General features: G+C 50.8%; 1 protein-coding gene across 1 annotated transcript; it reads left to right on the top strand.

Annotated features, from left to right (window-relative positions):
• The first annotated feature begins 4,950 nt into the window (after positions 1-4,950).
• RNF187 (ring finger protein 187) lies at positions 4,951-8,253 on the top strand. The gene is made up of 5 exons (XM_039880337.1): positions 4,951-5,067; positions 5,129-5,620; positions 6,871-6,963; positions 7,126-7,347; positions 7,950-8,253. The coding sequence occupies exons 1-5, from the start codon at positions 4,951-4,953 to the stop codon at positions 7,950-7,952; spliced, it is 927 nt and encodes a 308-aa protein (XP_039736271.1). The 3' UTR covers positions 7,953-8,253.
• The last annotated feature ends 4,823 nt before the right edge of the window (positions 8,254-13,076 follow it).

Below are 13,076 nucleotides of genomic sequence, written 5' to 3' on the forward strand. Positions count from 1 at the left end.
ATCAAAGCAAAAGAGGTAAACGAAGTCTTTAAACTGTAATTCTTAGAAACTAAGAGTGATATATAAACTGAATTCCCCGAATACTCGGGTTTTTGTCTCTGCTTATTGTCTTTACTTGTTGTTCTTGCTTTTTGTCTTTGCTTTTTCTTTCTTGGTCTTTTCCTCCATCCTTCTCTAATAAACTTTCTTTTCAACTCTAGCTCTGGTGTGCACTGGAATTCTTTCCTGTGCTCAGTCAAGAGCCCTTTTCTCTCAGTGCAGGGCCACTAGGAGGAATTCACATGTTCTGCATCAGTTAGAACTTACATAGCATCTCAACAAAGGAAATATATGTAGGGAAATGACAAGAGAAAGAAAAAGAGTTTTAGTCTTTCAAGGGTGGCAAGCTATGGGGAGGTAAATATTTGGGAAGCCAATGGAACATAAAAGCCATTAGCGCAGGTCCATCTGAGCATCAATTATCCCACTTCTTCTCAGCCAGAAAACTTCCCTGGGAGAGGAGCGTAATAGCAATTCTCATTTATCAGAAGTTTCTGCTTTTAGTCAGATGAGGGAAGCTCTGGGAAAACCTCTTTCCACATCTGTTGATTGTCATTTGCCTCCAGCTCAAAATAATCTTCCTACCAAAGTTACAGATTTTGGGGGTGGTATGTACTCATAGTCCTCGAAATCCTCTACTTCTGTTCTAGTGCTCTATATTTTTATTGCTTTAAAAAAAAATGACTTTTTTTTTACCTTCATAGAAAATAGATTTTTTCATGGTTGCAAATTTAATCTCCAAATATTTTATATTAATCCACTTACAATAGAATCTTGAGAAAAAGGAAGATGGTTCACAACCTGGAAAAATTGGGAGTTCTCTATTTTTGAGGTGAGGTATTCACTTATTTAGTTCTTGGGTGTCAGTGTGTTCCTTAGTCAATGGGGTCCATCTTCCTATCCATGTCTAAGTGAATGAGATGCATACAGGTTTTGTGCAAAGCAAGTAAGGTTTATTTTAGAGAGTTGCAAGTCCCTGAGACATAGGGAAGCTATTGAGGAGGAATTTTCCACTCAAATGGCTAACCTCGTAATCAGCTCTTTGTTCTGTTTCTGTAGACATGCTTGCCGCATAGGCCAAAGGGCAGGTTGAACTCGAGATCAACTGAAGTCTCACCCTCCCCTTTGCTTGTTCTGTTTAGATAACAGATGTATTGCCTTTGCTTGTTAAGCCCTATAAAAGTAAGGTTACCCCTGAGCTTGAGGCCCAGATCTTCAGAGCGCTAGCTCTTCTGGGACTGCCGATGTAATAAAGCTGAGGTCTCCAACTCTCTGAGTGATGCTTGGTTTCTCACTGGTCTGATTTTTCTGCAACACTATTGCTCTCAAAAACCTTGCTCCCTGGGTGTCCAGCAGCAAGATTATACAGGGAAAATCATTAGTCATGGAAACTAAGGGAGTTTGGGTTGTAGGTACTACAGATGCAGGACAGGGCAAATTTCCCCAAGCTAGTGGGGGGAGACCAAGCCCTGCATTGAGAGAAGAGGGTCCTTTGGCGGAGAGTGAAGAAAGAATTCAACACACATGTCAAAGTTAGTCAAAAAGAAAGTTTATTCGAAAAGAGGTAACACTCTACAGAGTATGGTCTCCTCTCAGAGGCAGAGAGTGAGAGGGACAGAGAGAGACAGATGGAAGGCACTGAGAGGGACCCTGAGTGTTCAGGGCATTCAGCTTCTATGTCATTTTTTAGGTCCCATTTCTTTTGATATGGACATACAGTGAGGAAGGGGAAGAATATGTAGCGTGAAAAGGTAAAAATATAGAGTGAAAGGCCTGCTGGCAATTCCTAGCTTTTAAGCCATAGATTCCCCATAGTTTTAGCCATAGAGAATGACTCTTGTTTCCTGTTTCCCCTTCACAGATGTGGTGAATGGGTTGTTAGTAATTCAGCAGAAATCTTCCTTTGTTCTGAAGGTGTCCTCCTGGCCTGGCTGCAGGGCTGATCAGCATGTTGCAGTCTCTGAATGTGCTTGATTAACATTTTTTATTCTCTTGCCTCCTCCCTACATTACTACTGATTGGATGGGGCTGGGGTGATCGATCATCATGTCTTGTTCTGGAATCACCTGTGGCATCATCCTATCTGGTCCTGTGGTCAGGGGGGCTATTCTGCCTTGATGAGTCTGGGGCTGAAACACACCTAAAGCCAAGATATTATCCTTTTAGTTTAACCAAAAATTATTGTCATCCTGATCATAGACCTGAAGATTTACTCTTCAAAGATTTGACACTAGCTGGAACCTTATATCCCAAGGCTTAATGGTTAAAAGAGTAGGCATCCAAAGGTGGAAAGATAAGGGTAGAAAAAAGAGCAAGTGAGTCACAATGCTATTATTTAGACAAAATCAGCTTGAATCAAAGGAAAAGTTATAAGCAAAATCTGGGTGTGGTAACAATTGCAACAGGAATTCAAACACCAATGTTACCATTTGGGGACAATTTGAACCTTGGTGTTGCCCCAGTTACTTGATGTGTGTGTGTGTGTGTGTGTGTGTGTGTGTGTGTGTGTGTGTGTGTAATGATGCAGAAGTGCAATTAGTATTTTTCCTTGGTTCTTCCCTGCTGATGCAGCAATAAATCATAGGTCAGGAAGATTTAGAAAAAGATTTATTAAAGGTATATTTTAGAAGGAGATGGGCCAAGCTAAGGAAGGCTGCAGCCCTTTGTAATTTGGGATAAAAGATAGAAGATATAAAAAAGATAGAAGATATAAAAAAGATAAAAGAAATAAAAGATAGAGTATGTCCCAAGGGAGGGCGGGTTTTCAGGGAAGAGAGCCCTAACAACCCAGAAATGAGAAGGTCTGTATTATATTTGGGCCATGATGAGTGGTTACAAAGGCATTCCTAAGTGATTGGCACGTGAAGTCATTTTGATTGACACTTGGTGCTATATAACATTTTGCCTAGTGGGCATGTGCTTACCCAGAATTCAGTCTGCTATAATTAGATTTATGTACTTCCGGGTATAAATATGGTATTATAATGATGGTATAACGAGGCTGGGATTGTGGTCAGGTTAGCGTAGTACCTCCTGTGTAAGCATCTGTGGCTGGATTAAGCCAGCTATAGGTTATGGCCTCCTGTCCTTTGCTTCCTGTGATGCGGGAGGGATTCTCTAACTACCAATGGAGTGTCCTTTGTCTCTCATGTCTATCTCCCTAACACCGAGACACCCAGAGACCAGCGAGTGTCCTATTGTTTTGTGGGTGTTTATGAAATGTAATACTGAGCAACAATCTCAACCTTCACCTACTCCAATTTGGCCTCTGACCTTCAAGTAGGTTAATTTTCTGGGTGGTTGAAGAGGCAGATGAGGGAGCAAGTACACTTTTCTTGCTCTCTCTCCACCCAACCCTTGTTCTCAAGTAGCACCTCGCTAAATCTTGCACCTGGAGGGTGCAGAGGAGGGCTTGGAAGGGAGAGGGGAGGGTGGAGGGAGAAATTCTAGGTGACTCTTTCAAATTTGTCTTGGGAGGTGTGATGTGATTTATAATAAATATATATTTGGTCTTCAGTCTGCTGTTTCTGGCACAGATCCTAAAACCCTCAGAATTTCCTTTGATGAGAGCCATAAAGGTGTCTTGTTATTCATAACATAAACCCCTGAGTTTGTGTTAATGATTTTGAAAAACCCCGGAGGATGGAGGCTAGTTGCCAGGGGAACCAACCAGGTGATTAGAGGGTTGAAACTTTTAGTCCCACCCACCTAACTCAGAGGAGAGGAAAGGAGCTGCAGACCGAATCAATCACTAATGGGTAATGGTTTAATCAATTGTGCCTGTGAAATGAAGTCTCCATAAATACCCCAAACCTTGGAGAGTTTCAGGGTTAGTGAATGCAGGGAGAGTGATGCACCAGGATAGGGCATGGAAGACCCTTGCCTCTTCCCACTTACTTGCCCTGTGCATCTCTTCTGTATGGTTGTTCCTGAGTTATATCCTTTATAATAAGCTGATGATTTGGTAAGAAAACTGGTTTCCTAAGTTCTGTGAGACCCTCTAGGAAATGCATGAAATCCAAAGAGGGGGTCGTGGGAAACTCCACTCCACAGCTTGTTGCTTGGAAGCACAGGTGACACCTGGATTTCACATTATCATCTGAAGGGGAAAAAGAGGGGCAGTCTTACAGGACTGAACGTTTCACTTGTGGGATCTAATATCATCTCCAGGTAGGTAATGTCAGAACTGAGTTAAATTGTAGGACACCCAGCTGGTGTCAGTTGCTTGGTGTGGGGGAAAATTTCATACGTCCTATTTGGGAGCAGAATCAGAGACCGCTACACAGCAATGTTTGCCATTCCCTCCTTTCTAGCCTCTCATGCACAGATTTTCAAATTATGGCTACTATGATGTGCTGATCTGCTTCCCTCTTATTGGAATTTTCACATTTTTATTTTCTTCCATATAGTAATGACAAACGTTTCTCCAAACCAATTACCTTGGAAGACTTTATACTTATGTGGAATTAGAGAATTCATTAAAAAAATTAAATTACATAGTGGTTAAGTACAGTGCTTTTATTTTTTTAAACTGCGTGCTTGGTTGTGTTCAAAATGACTGTTCTTCCCCAAACCTTGTTTCGTTTTTGCTAAATAAATGATAAACATCCTGGGGCCTGTGATTCTGGGTCTTCGATGACACCTTCACTGTGAATCAATGGATTCCTCCGCGCAGTGGGAAGTGGAAGACAGTCCATCTCCGAGGCTTGCGCGGGGCGGGGCATGCAGAATTGCTGCTTGGGGGAGGGACACGCACGACGTCGTCCAGTCCCGCCCCCAACCCCGCGAGCGTTGCGTCGCAGCGTCGATAGGGTGCTTGCAGCCCAGGTCCTAGCAGCTTACAAAAGACACTTTTAAAATTGGCTCCAAGTAGTAATAAAATGTAGTTTCCCTCTCGCTCGTGAATTATTTATGGAGCAAGTGACAATCCCTGGAAATTTCCGGGTGCGACGACGTGGGCGGCCCACCTGCTGGAAAGTGGAGCTCTGTCGCCAGGACTCGCGACTGGAGTATACCCCTGACAGGACCGTGCGTGCAGCGCCCCGCCGTCTTTGCTTCGCAAAACCCTTTCGCCATCCTTCTCTCCGAGCTGCGCGCTGTCCGCGGTGTCCATCCCGGTTTCCATCCCGGCTCGCGCCGTCCAGCCTCTCCGCTGCCACTCGTGCCCTCTCCGAGGGCCCCGGCCGCCGCCCTGGCGCTCCCCGCGGGCCCCGCCGAGGCCGCCTGCGCCCTGTGCCAGCGCGCGCCCCGCGAGCCGGTGCTGGCCGACTGCGGCCACCGCTTTTGCCGGGCGTGCGTGGTGCGCTTCTGGGCGGAGGAAGACGGGCCCTTCCCGTGTCCCGAGTGCGCCGACGACTGCTGGCAGCGCGCCGTGGAGCCCTGCCGCCCGCCGCTCAGCCGCCGCCTGCTGGCGCTCGAGGAGGCGGCCGCGGCGCCCGCGCGCGATGGCCCAGCTTCGGAGGCTGCGCTGCAGCTGTTGTGCCGCGCGGACGGAGGGCCGCTGTGTGCCGCCTGCCGCATGGCCGCGGGGCCCGAACCGCCGGAGTGGGAGCCCCGCTGGAGAAAGGCGCTGCGCGGCAAGGTGTGCGCGGGCGGCGCCTCTGTATGCTGCTTTCCTCTTCCCGACCCGAGTCCCAGTCTCCTTTCGGTGCCCTGAGCCTCCAAATCCCGCTGCCTGTCTTCCCCATCCTCTTCCAGACAGCACCCTATACCTTTCCTCACCCTTCCGACAACACCCGGTTCCCATACCCCTCCCGCCCCGGACTGTGCCCCAATCCCTCATCCCCGGAAGGCGTCTGTGGCCCTCCCCTCATCCCAGCTTTCCTTCTTTGGGCTGTCTGTCCTCTCCCACACGCGGTCTGCGTCCTGCTGCCGGCCCCGCCCCCATGCCTTGTCCCCTGGCGCCTCACTGCCCCTCCTCTGGGCATGACGTCACCTTGCGGCAGCCTCCACCCTCCCCGGCGAAGCCCCCAGCAAGAGTTTTTCTATGAGGCTTTCTCTGGCAGCAAGCTTAGTGAGGTCGCTCAGACCCTCTCTGGTACCTCTAGCCTGTTTACATGAGTCTGGCAGATGAGGCTGTTAGCTCCTCTGTAGTCCAGGGTGCAGTGCTTAAACCTTTCTATCTTCTTACTTTCTCATTTCTTCTTAGCCCTCTGGGGCTCCCTCCACCTACTCAGTTCCAGTAACGTACCTGCACTGTATGTGGCATCTGACCCTGGGAGGAAACCCACCACCAACTGAAGAGCCGAGGACTCGCCCTTGTTTTTATTTATAGCAGAATAGACAGCCAGCCAGACTGGAGCTGGGCACTTCTTTGCTATGGGCTCTTCCTGTGTGGTGGAGGATCCTCCCACCTACCCGGTCAGTGCACAACCAGTGCTGGGCAGGCCTTGGTTGTGGCTGTGTTCACCCCAAAGGGGCCACGGGCGGGTTTATCTGGGATTCCCAGAGAGACCCTGCTAGTGCCGTTCCTCCTGAAAAGTTGAGGTGTCTGTGCTTCTGGCAGATACCAACCTCCATTTCTGTGCTGGTGACGGTAACTCCAGTGACAACAGGGAACTCTCATGTTCAGTTATAAGGTTGAATTCTTAGCAAGAGTTTTTCTATGAGGCTTTCTCTGGCAGCAAGCTTAGTGAGGTCGCTCAGACCGTCTCTGGTACCTGTAGCCTGTTTACATGAGTCTGGCAGGCCAGGACCTCTGGGTGAGGCCTTCTGGACAATCATACTGTTAGTGGACTCTGTGGGGTACAGTGTTCCCTGGACTGGATTGGGGGGGCATGTCCCAGACCTTCAGGTGTGGCTGCCCACCTGGTAACCACTGTCTATCACCAGGAGAACAAGGGGTCCGTGGAGATCATGAGGAAAGATCTGAATGATGCACGGGACCTGCATGGCCAGGCCGAGTCTGCCGCTGCTGTGTGGAAGGTAAGTGGGGTCGGCCTGGGGTCCACATGACTGAGGGGCTGGAGAGCTTTGGGATGAAGCTGAGACCTTTGCAGCAAACCTACTCTAGGTGGTCAGTGTGGGCCTGGGGTCCTGGGTGTGGCTCGAGGACACAGGTGTCCTTCCCTGCTGCCTGTTCTGCAGGGACACGTGATGGATCGCAGGAAGAAGGCCCTGACTGACTACAAGAAGCTGCGGACCTTCTTTGTAGAGGAGGAGGAGCGCTTCTTGCAGGAGGCAGAGAAGGAGGAGGGGTCCCCTGAGGATGAGGATGCGGACCCTGCGGAGAGGTTCAGGTCTCTGCTGCAGGCCTTGTCGGACCTTGAGCGGAGGCACCGCAACCTGGGCCTCAACATGCTGCTTCAGGTGGGCCCCCACCCCGCCCTGCAGGGCAGGTGCAGGAGTAGCTACTAGGAGAGGGCCTAAGGCCAGGCCCGGCCTCCTTTTGGGGCTAAAATTCATAAGACTCCCCAGCTTCCACGTTGAAGGTGATGTTTTGTAAGTGGGGGTTGCACCCCAATACTGAAGTACTGGCCCCTGTCCTGGCATTCTGCAGGCAGGAGCTGGCCATGGGGTCCAGGAACACAGGGACCCCATGTGGGTGGTGGCCATCAGGTCCTTGTTGTGCATGTCCTCTTCAAACCCTCTGTCCGAGGCTTTGCCTAACCTTGAGGCTGTGGGTTCTTTGCACTCCCTCTAATCCTGAGCCAGAGCCCTGATTCTTCTCTGCTCTGTGCTGAGAGGTGTCATTTTGCTTCAGGAATGCTGGTCAGTCAGCTCTTGGTGAGTAGCATTTTAGGTGATGATTCTAGGGGTGGTGAATCTTCAGCCTTGGGGGATGTCTGGTTGTTAGGACTGGAGTGTTGGCTGCCTGGGTTCCAGGACAGCACTCCCTCCCTCCCTCTTCCTCTCCCTCCCTTCTTCCCTTCTCCTTTTTTCTCCCCTCCCCTTTCTCTCTTTCCCTGCAGTGACCCCTGGCAGAGGAAGCTGGCTCCACCCTGGCCCAGCCCCCAGCAGCTCCTTCATCTGCCTCCTTCAGGACCAGGGGGGGTCTCCATCTAGGTGTCGATGTGGGCTGCATACTGTAGGTGCCACCTTGGGTTGTCCCCTCTGCAGTGTCTTATCTTCTCTTTCCTCGGGTGTTCCTGTTTCCCAGGTGTACATGCTTCACCATGGAGTCCTAAAGTGGGGGGAGGCGGGATCAGTAATGAGATTGTGTCTTATCATGTTTCTTCATAAAGTTATCACTGACACTGAGTCTTGTCAAATCTACCTGGAGTCTCCATGACTGCTCTTAGTGGCTGGGTTGTCCAGACCTGGTGCCCACCCTGTTTAAATGCCCGTGATGGGCTAATTGCACCGAGGCCCTCAGACCCCCGCCTGAGCATTAGGCATAGGAGTTAAGGTTAAATTTAGAGTGAGTGTCAAGGGAAAGGGGGGCCCAGGGTGCTTGGATGGGGAGGGTGGGCAGGCAGCTCAACTTGTCATTTCTGCTGGAGGCCTAGACAAGTGTGTCCCCCACAAATCACCCACAGCTCAAGGTCTATGAGCAGAAACGGCCCCCCGGGTCCTTGTGGGCCTGGGCAGTAAGCACCCCATGCACCTCACCTTGAGGCTCTGTCCCCCTTCACTTCCCCATGTGTCCTGCCATGCTCACTTCTTCCTCCTCAGTCCCTCGCTGATCCGGGCATTTCTCCTGGGGTGGAGGAGCAGGGCATTGTGCTGTTAGTCTTGTCATGCTCCTGGCTTTCTTTGCTTCATAGTTTCTCTACTACATGAAGTTAGCAAAACCTGTGACGTAGTGCCAGTGTCATCTTATAGATGAGTCCAAGCAACAAAATGTCACACAGTGACAAGATAAGAGATCCCAGTGTGTGGGCACAGATAGAAGTTCAATACTGCTGGAGCTGTAAGTAGCCCTAAACGAATGGCTTTGTGGTCAACGGGCCATTTCTGGATGGAACCTGTCAGACTTGGGTGCTTCTGGCCTTGTATTTCTGTGAATTTGGGGCTGGAGCTCTTGGAGCCTGGGACTGGGAGTTTGCTTGAGTCCGTCTGTCTCACCTAATGCCCCATGATGTGGGGCTTCTGCAGGTAGGAAGGGGCTCTGATGCCCCCTCCCCTCCCCGTTTCACACCTCCATCAAGTGACATCAGGGAGCTGACCAGTTCCTTTCAGCTTGTGCCCCAGCTGCCTGCCTCCGAATGTGGAGACACCTGCCAGGGGTCTGCCTATCCTTCCTCTCTTAGTCAGATACTTGGTTGCAGCCCTGAAAGGTACCCCGTGGTGCTGGTGCTGTGGTGGGATGGGAAGTGGGATGGGAAGTCTTGATGCTGGCATAGACTTGCTTTCTTTTTGATGGTGTTGGGGCATCTATCCCACTCATACAGCCTGTGGAAAGGGTGACAGGCAGAGGGGAAGCGGCCTGGTTATGTATCAGAATGAGGGACAGGGTTATCCCTTTGGCTGGTGAACCTAATAATCCTGACTCCTCAGATAAGGGGTAGCACTAGGGACATCCTCTGGCCCCATCCCCATTGTGATAGGCCTCAGAAGGGAGCTACCTGGCTTTTGTCCAGTAGTCCGGGAACGCCTCTAGCACAGATGGCCTTGGGCTCCACAAGGCCTGGTAGTACCCTCACAGCCCTGAGTGTTAGTGGAGTGTGCTTTGTGACGGCCGATTACTCATTGGTGCATGCGGTCAGTGTCGAGATATAGTTTTTCTACTTGTTATCAGAGGTCAGTGAAAGGGTCACGGTAGCTGATACCTCTGGCCCACTTTAAATTTCAGATTCTTAGTCCAAGGAGAACAGAGACAAATGCCAAAGGTCGTTTCATACTCCTGGTAAGATGTTATTTCACACATTCTCGGGGTTGCTCACACCCTTGTCAATGGACACTTGTGTGTGGAGACACTGGTGAGCTGCTCTGGCTCTGGTGGGCGGTGGACTCAAACCTGGGTGATAGGGAGTGTGAGGACCCCGTGGGGCGTGGCCTGGTGCTACCCTCGGGGAGAGGGTCAAACTGTGGGAATCAGTCCAGTGGGAGTATAGGCCCAGTCCCCAAGCCTGGCCCTGTTTCCGACACCACATGCAAGTTCCAGGGTTTCCCAGAGCCCCCTGGAGCTTGGTAATTCGCTACACATACTCCCAGAGCTCCGAGGGCCTGCCTTTTGCTTACGGTGACAGTGATGAGTTAATTTCAGCCAAAGGAAGAGGTGCACCAGGCAAAATCCAGAAAGAGTAGGAAAGCAGGAGCTGCTTTTGTCTCCTCCCTGTGGAGTCAGGATAGTGTGCTTTCCCAGTGTCGGCGAGTGACCATGCTTGTGGAACCTGGCCCGCCTGAAGGAGAGCTCCCCCAGCCTTCGTGTCCAGAGCTTCTATTGGGTCCATTGTAGCGGCATGACGACTCCCCATGTGGCTGACCCAGCCTCTGGCCCCACAGGAGACCCAGGTGCATGACTCAGCCCCTACACCACATTGCATGGTCAGGCCCCCCAGTGTGGCCCATGCTCCAGGCACTCTCCTACCAGGCAGAGCACCGACTACACTGTGTGCCTGGTTACCCTGCAAATAACGGCTGTTCCATTTCTGGGTAGTGAGCACAGGATGGTTACCAAATCTTGTTTGCAGTGTCAAGAGATTGTCAGTGACCTGGTCCCCACTAGTGAGAAAGTAGAAAGGTGACTGTGGGGGCTGTCAGCACCGGGAGCTGTGCGGTGGGACTGGTCCTGTCACAAAATGTGCACACAGTCTGCCCTGACCAGATATGCAAGCCCAAGACAGCACAATGCCAGGGAGGCTGAGCTGCAGTCTTGTCCTAGAGGCGAGGGTGTGACCTTCAGGGAATGTCAGGCAGGTCACCGCAGACCTGCGGACTGATGCTCACCTTCTGGCCATTCATGGTAGGGTGTCACCCCAGCATTGCCCTGCCCTGTGGAAGTGGGGTCGTGGAACATGAGACCCACAGCAGTTTGACTAGAACGCTGCCATTGCTTTATTGCCACCATGGTCAGGCTGAGTCACCTGGTACTTGGGGTGTTTCCCATAGATGAGGTGGTCTGCCTTATAAAAAAAAAAAATGCCTCTTCTGCTCAACGAAGTGACCCAGGACCAGAGTAACAGAAGGACTGAGCAACAGAAGATAATTGTGGTGGCTTTTACTGAGACTTCTTTAGGAATGCCTGCACATCAGGAAGAGCCCACGGCAGCTGGATTGAAGGGGCTGACAAACAGGTGAGGAGAGGAGCCGGAAGCCCAGGGAAAGGGTTAGATGCCTTAGTTTTTGGTGACAAGGGAAACAGGCCCACAGAATGACGGTTGTATCCCTGGAGGTGGGAGAGCTGCCTCCCTCACCACTCCCGCCCTGTACCTCTTGGGTTCTGCAGCCCTGACTGCCAGATGTCATCCATCGTGGGGCATAATGACCAGGTACCAGAGGAGCCCACTCCTGGGCGTTCCCAGGGACGCATGTGGATGTATGCCATTGTTGAAGCGTGGGTGTGGGGCTGGGGGTGCTGGTGCCCCTCAGTGGGGGAAGTAGGAGGTCAAGTGGGGGTTAGAGGCCTTGGAGAATGCCCAGCGTTGGGGACACAGGAGCTGGACTTAGGGCAACATGGAGCCCGGGGTGGGGCTTGGTGCCGAGGGCACTGCCGAGACATGAAAGCAAGAAAGCATGAAACAGCACCATTTACCTAAAATTAAAATGCATGCATATGTAGCAATTCACAGTTGCAAGAATACTTCAAACTGACAAATGGAGCCTGTTTGTTGCCTAGAGTGTGTGTGGGTAGCGGAGTTTTGAATGGGATAACAAAACGGAGAGAACCAAGGGGACACAGGAAAGACGGTGTGGAAGGGGAAGGGAGATGACTGGATCGTCCTGGGGCTGTCTTCAATCGGGACTCGCCTTAGGGAAGGAATTTGGGCTCCAGGGTGCTTAAATCACTTTGGATTTTATGTAATTAGTGGTTAACTAGTCCTGTAACTACCTCCCTATTGAATAATCTGTGTGTGGAGTGTGAGAAGGGCCTTAGGTTTGGAACGTTAAGGCAGTGAGCGTCCTGGAAACAGTTGGGATGCTACAATTGACCAAGAAGGCTGGCCTCCCTCTAAGGCGCAAGTACCCTTATTGGATCTCAGCAGGTCTCCCTGGCCTCACGACCTCATTCGGATTGCAGGTGCGCTTTCTTCTTCTCAGGACCCTTCTCCCTCCTACCCGTATCTTTTCCTTCCTCCGGTGCAGGAGCATCAGCAGCAGTTGCCTGGAGGCCTCTGTCCTGGGCTTCCCCTGCGTACACAGGTGTGCAAGGGGTGGAAGCCTCTGCTTTGGTAGTTTGAAGACGGGCCTCTGTGCCACCAGTGTTTCCTAGGGAATGGCTGGGCCCAGGGAGGGAGCAGGGGCCTTTGATTGATGAGGCAGCTGGGAAGACTGGGGCAGGGAGGTTCCACAGGGTCACCGGGGCAGAGGGGAGGAGGGTTGCACTGAGAAAACCCCACAGGGCGGGAGCTCCACCAGCCCCACCATCAGATCGAGTTCTCGGCCAGACTGCCTCATTTCCTAGCGGGATACCTACTCAGTGTAGAGACTGGTGATTTAAATGACACAAAGACCCTGAGTTCCTTTTTTCTTCATAATGTTTTGGGCTTCTTGGGTTTATTAAAACTCCGTTTCTGAAGACGAATGTGGTAGTGAGCAACTTCTACAAGTATTTATAAAGCCACTTAGCAATGAAGATGCATCAGTTAAAACGTTGCCATCAATACAACACGATTGAGTAGTAACTCAGCCGGTCAGAATTAAACTGTCACAGGACAGTATCAATCTCTACTTCCGTTTTGCATAAATTAGAGTGGGCAGATTTAAAGAAAAACCGAGAAACGGTACACGTTGGTCATAGATAATCAAGATTTCACATTTCCTGTTTGTCAAGAGACAAGACTGTTCTCTTGTAAAAGTTCTCAGTCCCCCCACACCTTGGTTCAGCCACCAAATTCGTTCCGTGACCAAAAAATGGTGTGTCTCCCTGTGCACAGGCCACCCCCCTCGTTGCCTTCGCCCACAGACTTAATTCCTTTTAAAGCCTAGTCTCATGG

The sequence above is a fragment of the Pteropus medius genome, unplaced genomic scaffold, assembly GCF_902729225.1.
Source record: "Pteropus medius unplaced genomic scaffold, Ma_sr-lr_union100, whole genome shotgun sequence".
Classification (NCBI taxonomy): Eukaryota; Metazoa; Chordata; class Mammalia; order Chiroptera; family Pteropodidae; genus Pteropus; species Pteropus medius.

Excerpts from the sequence above, each read along its gene's own strand:
- RNF187 (XM_039880337.1), top strand. The coding sequence starts at position 4,951 with ATGGAGCAAGTGACAATCCCTGGAAATTTCCGGGTGCGACGACGTGGG. Across the intron at positions 5,068-5,128 it reads AGTATACCCCTGACAGGACC|CTGCGCGCTGTCCGCGGTGT; the intron begins GTGCGTGCAGCG and ends CTTCTCTCCGAG. Across the intron at positions 5,621-6,870 it reads GAAAGGCGCTGCGCGGCAAG|GAGAACAAGGGGTCCGTGGA; the intron begins GTGTGCGCGGGC and ends GTCTATCACCAG.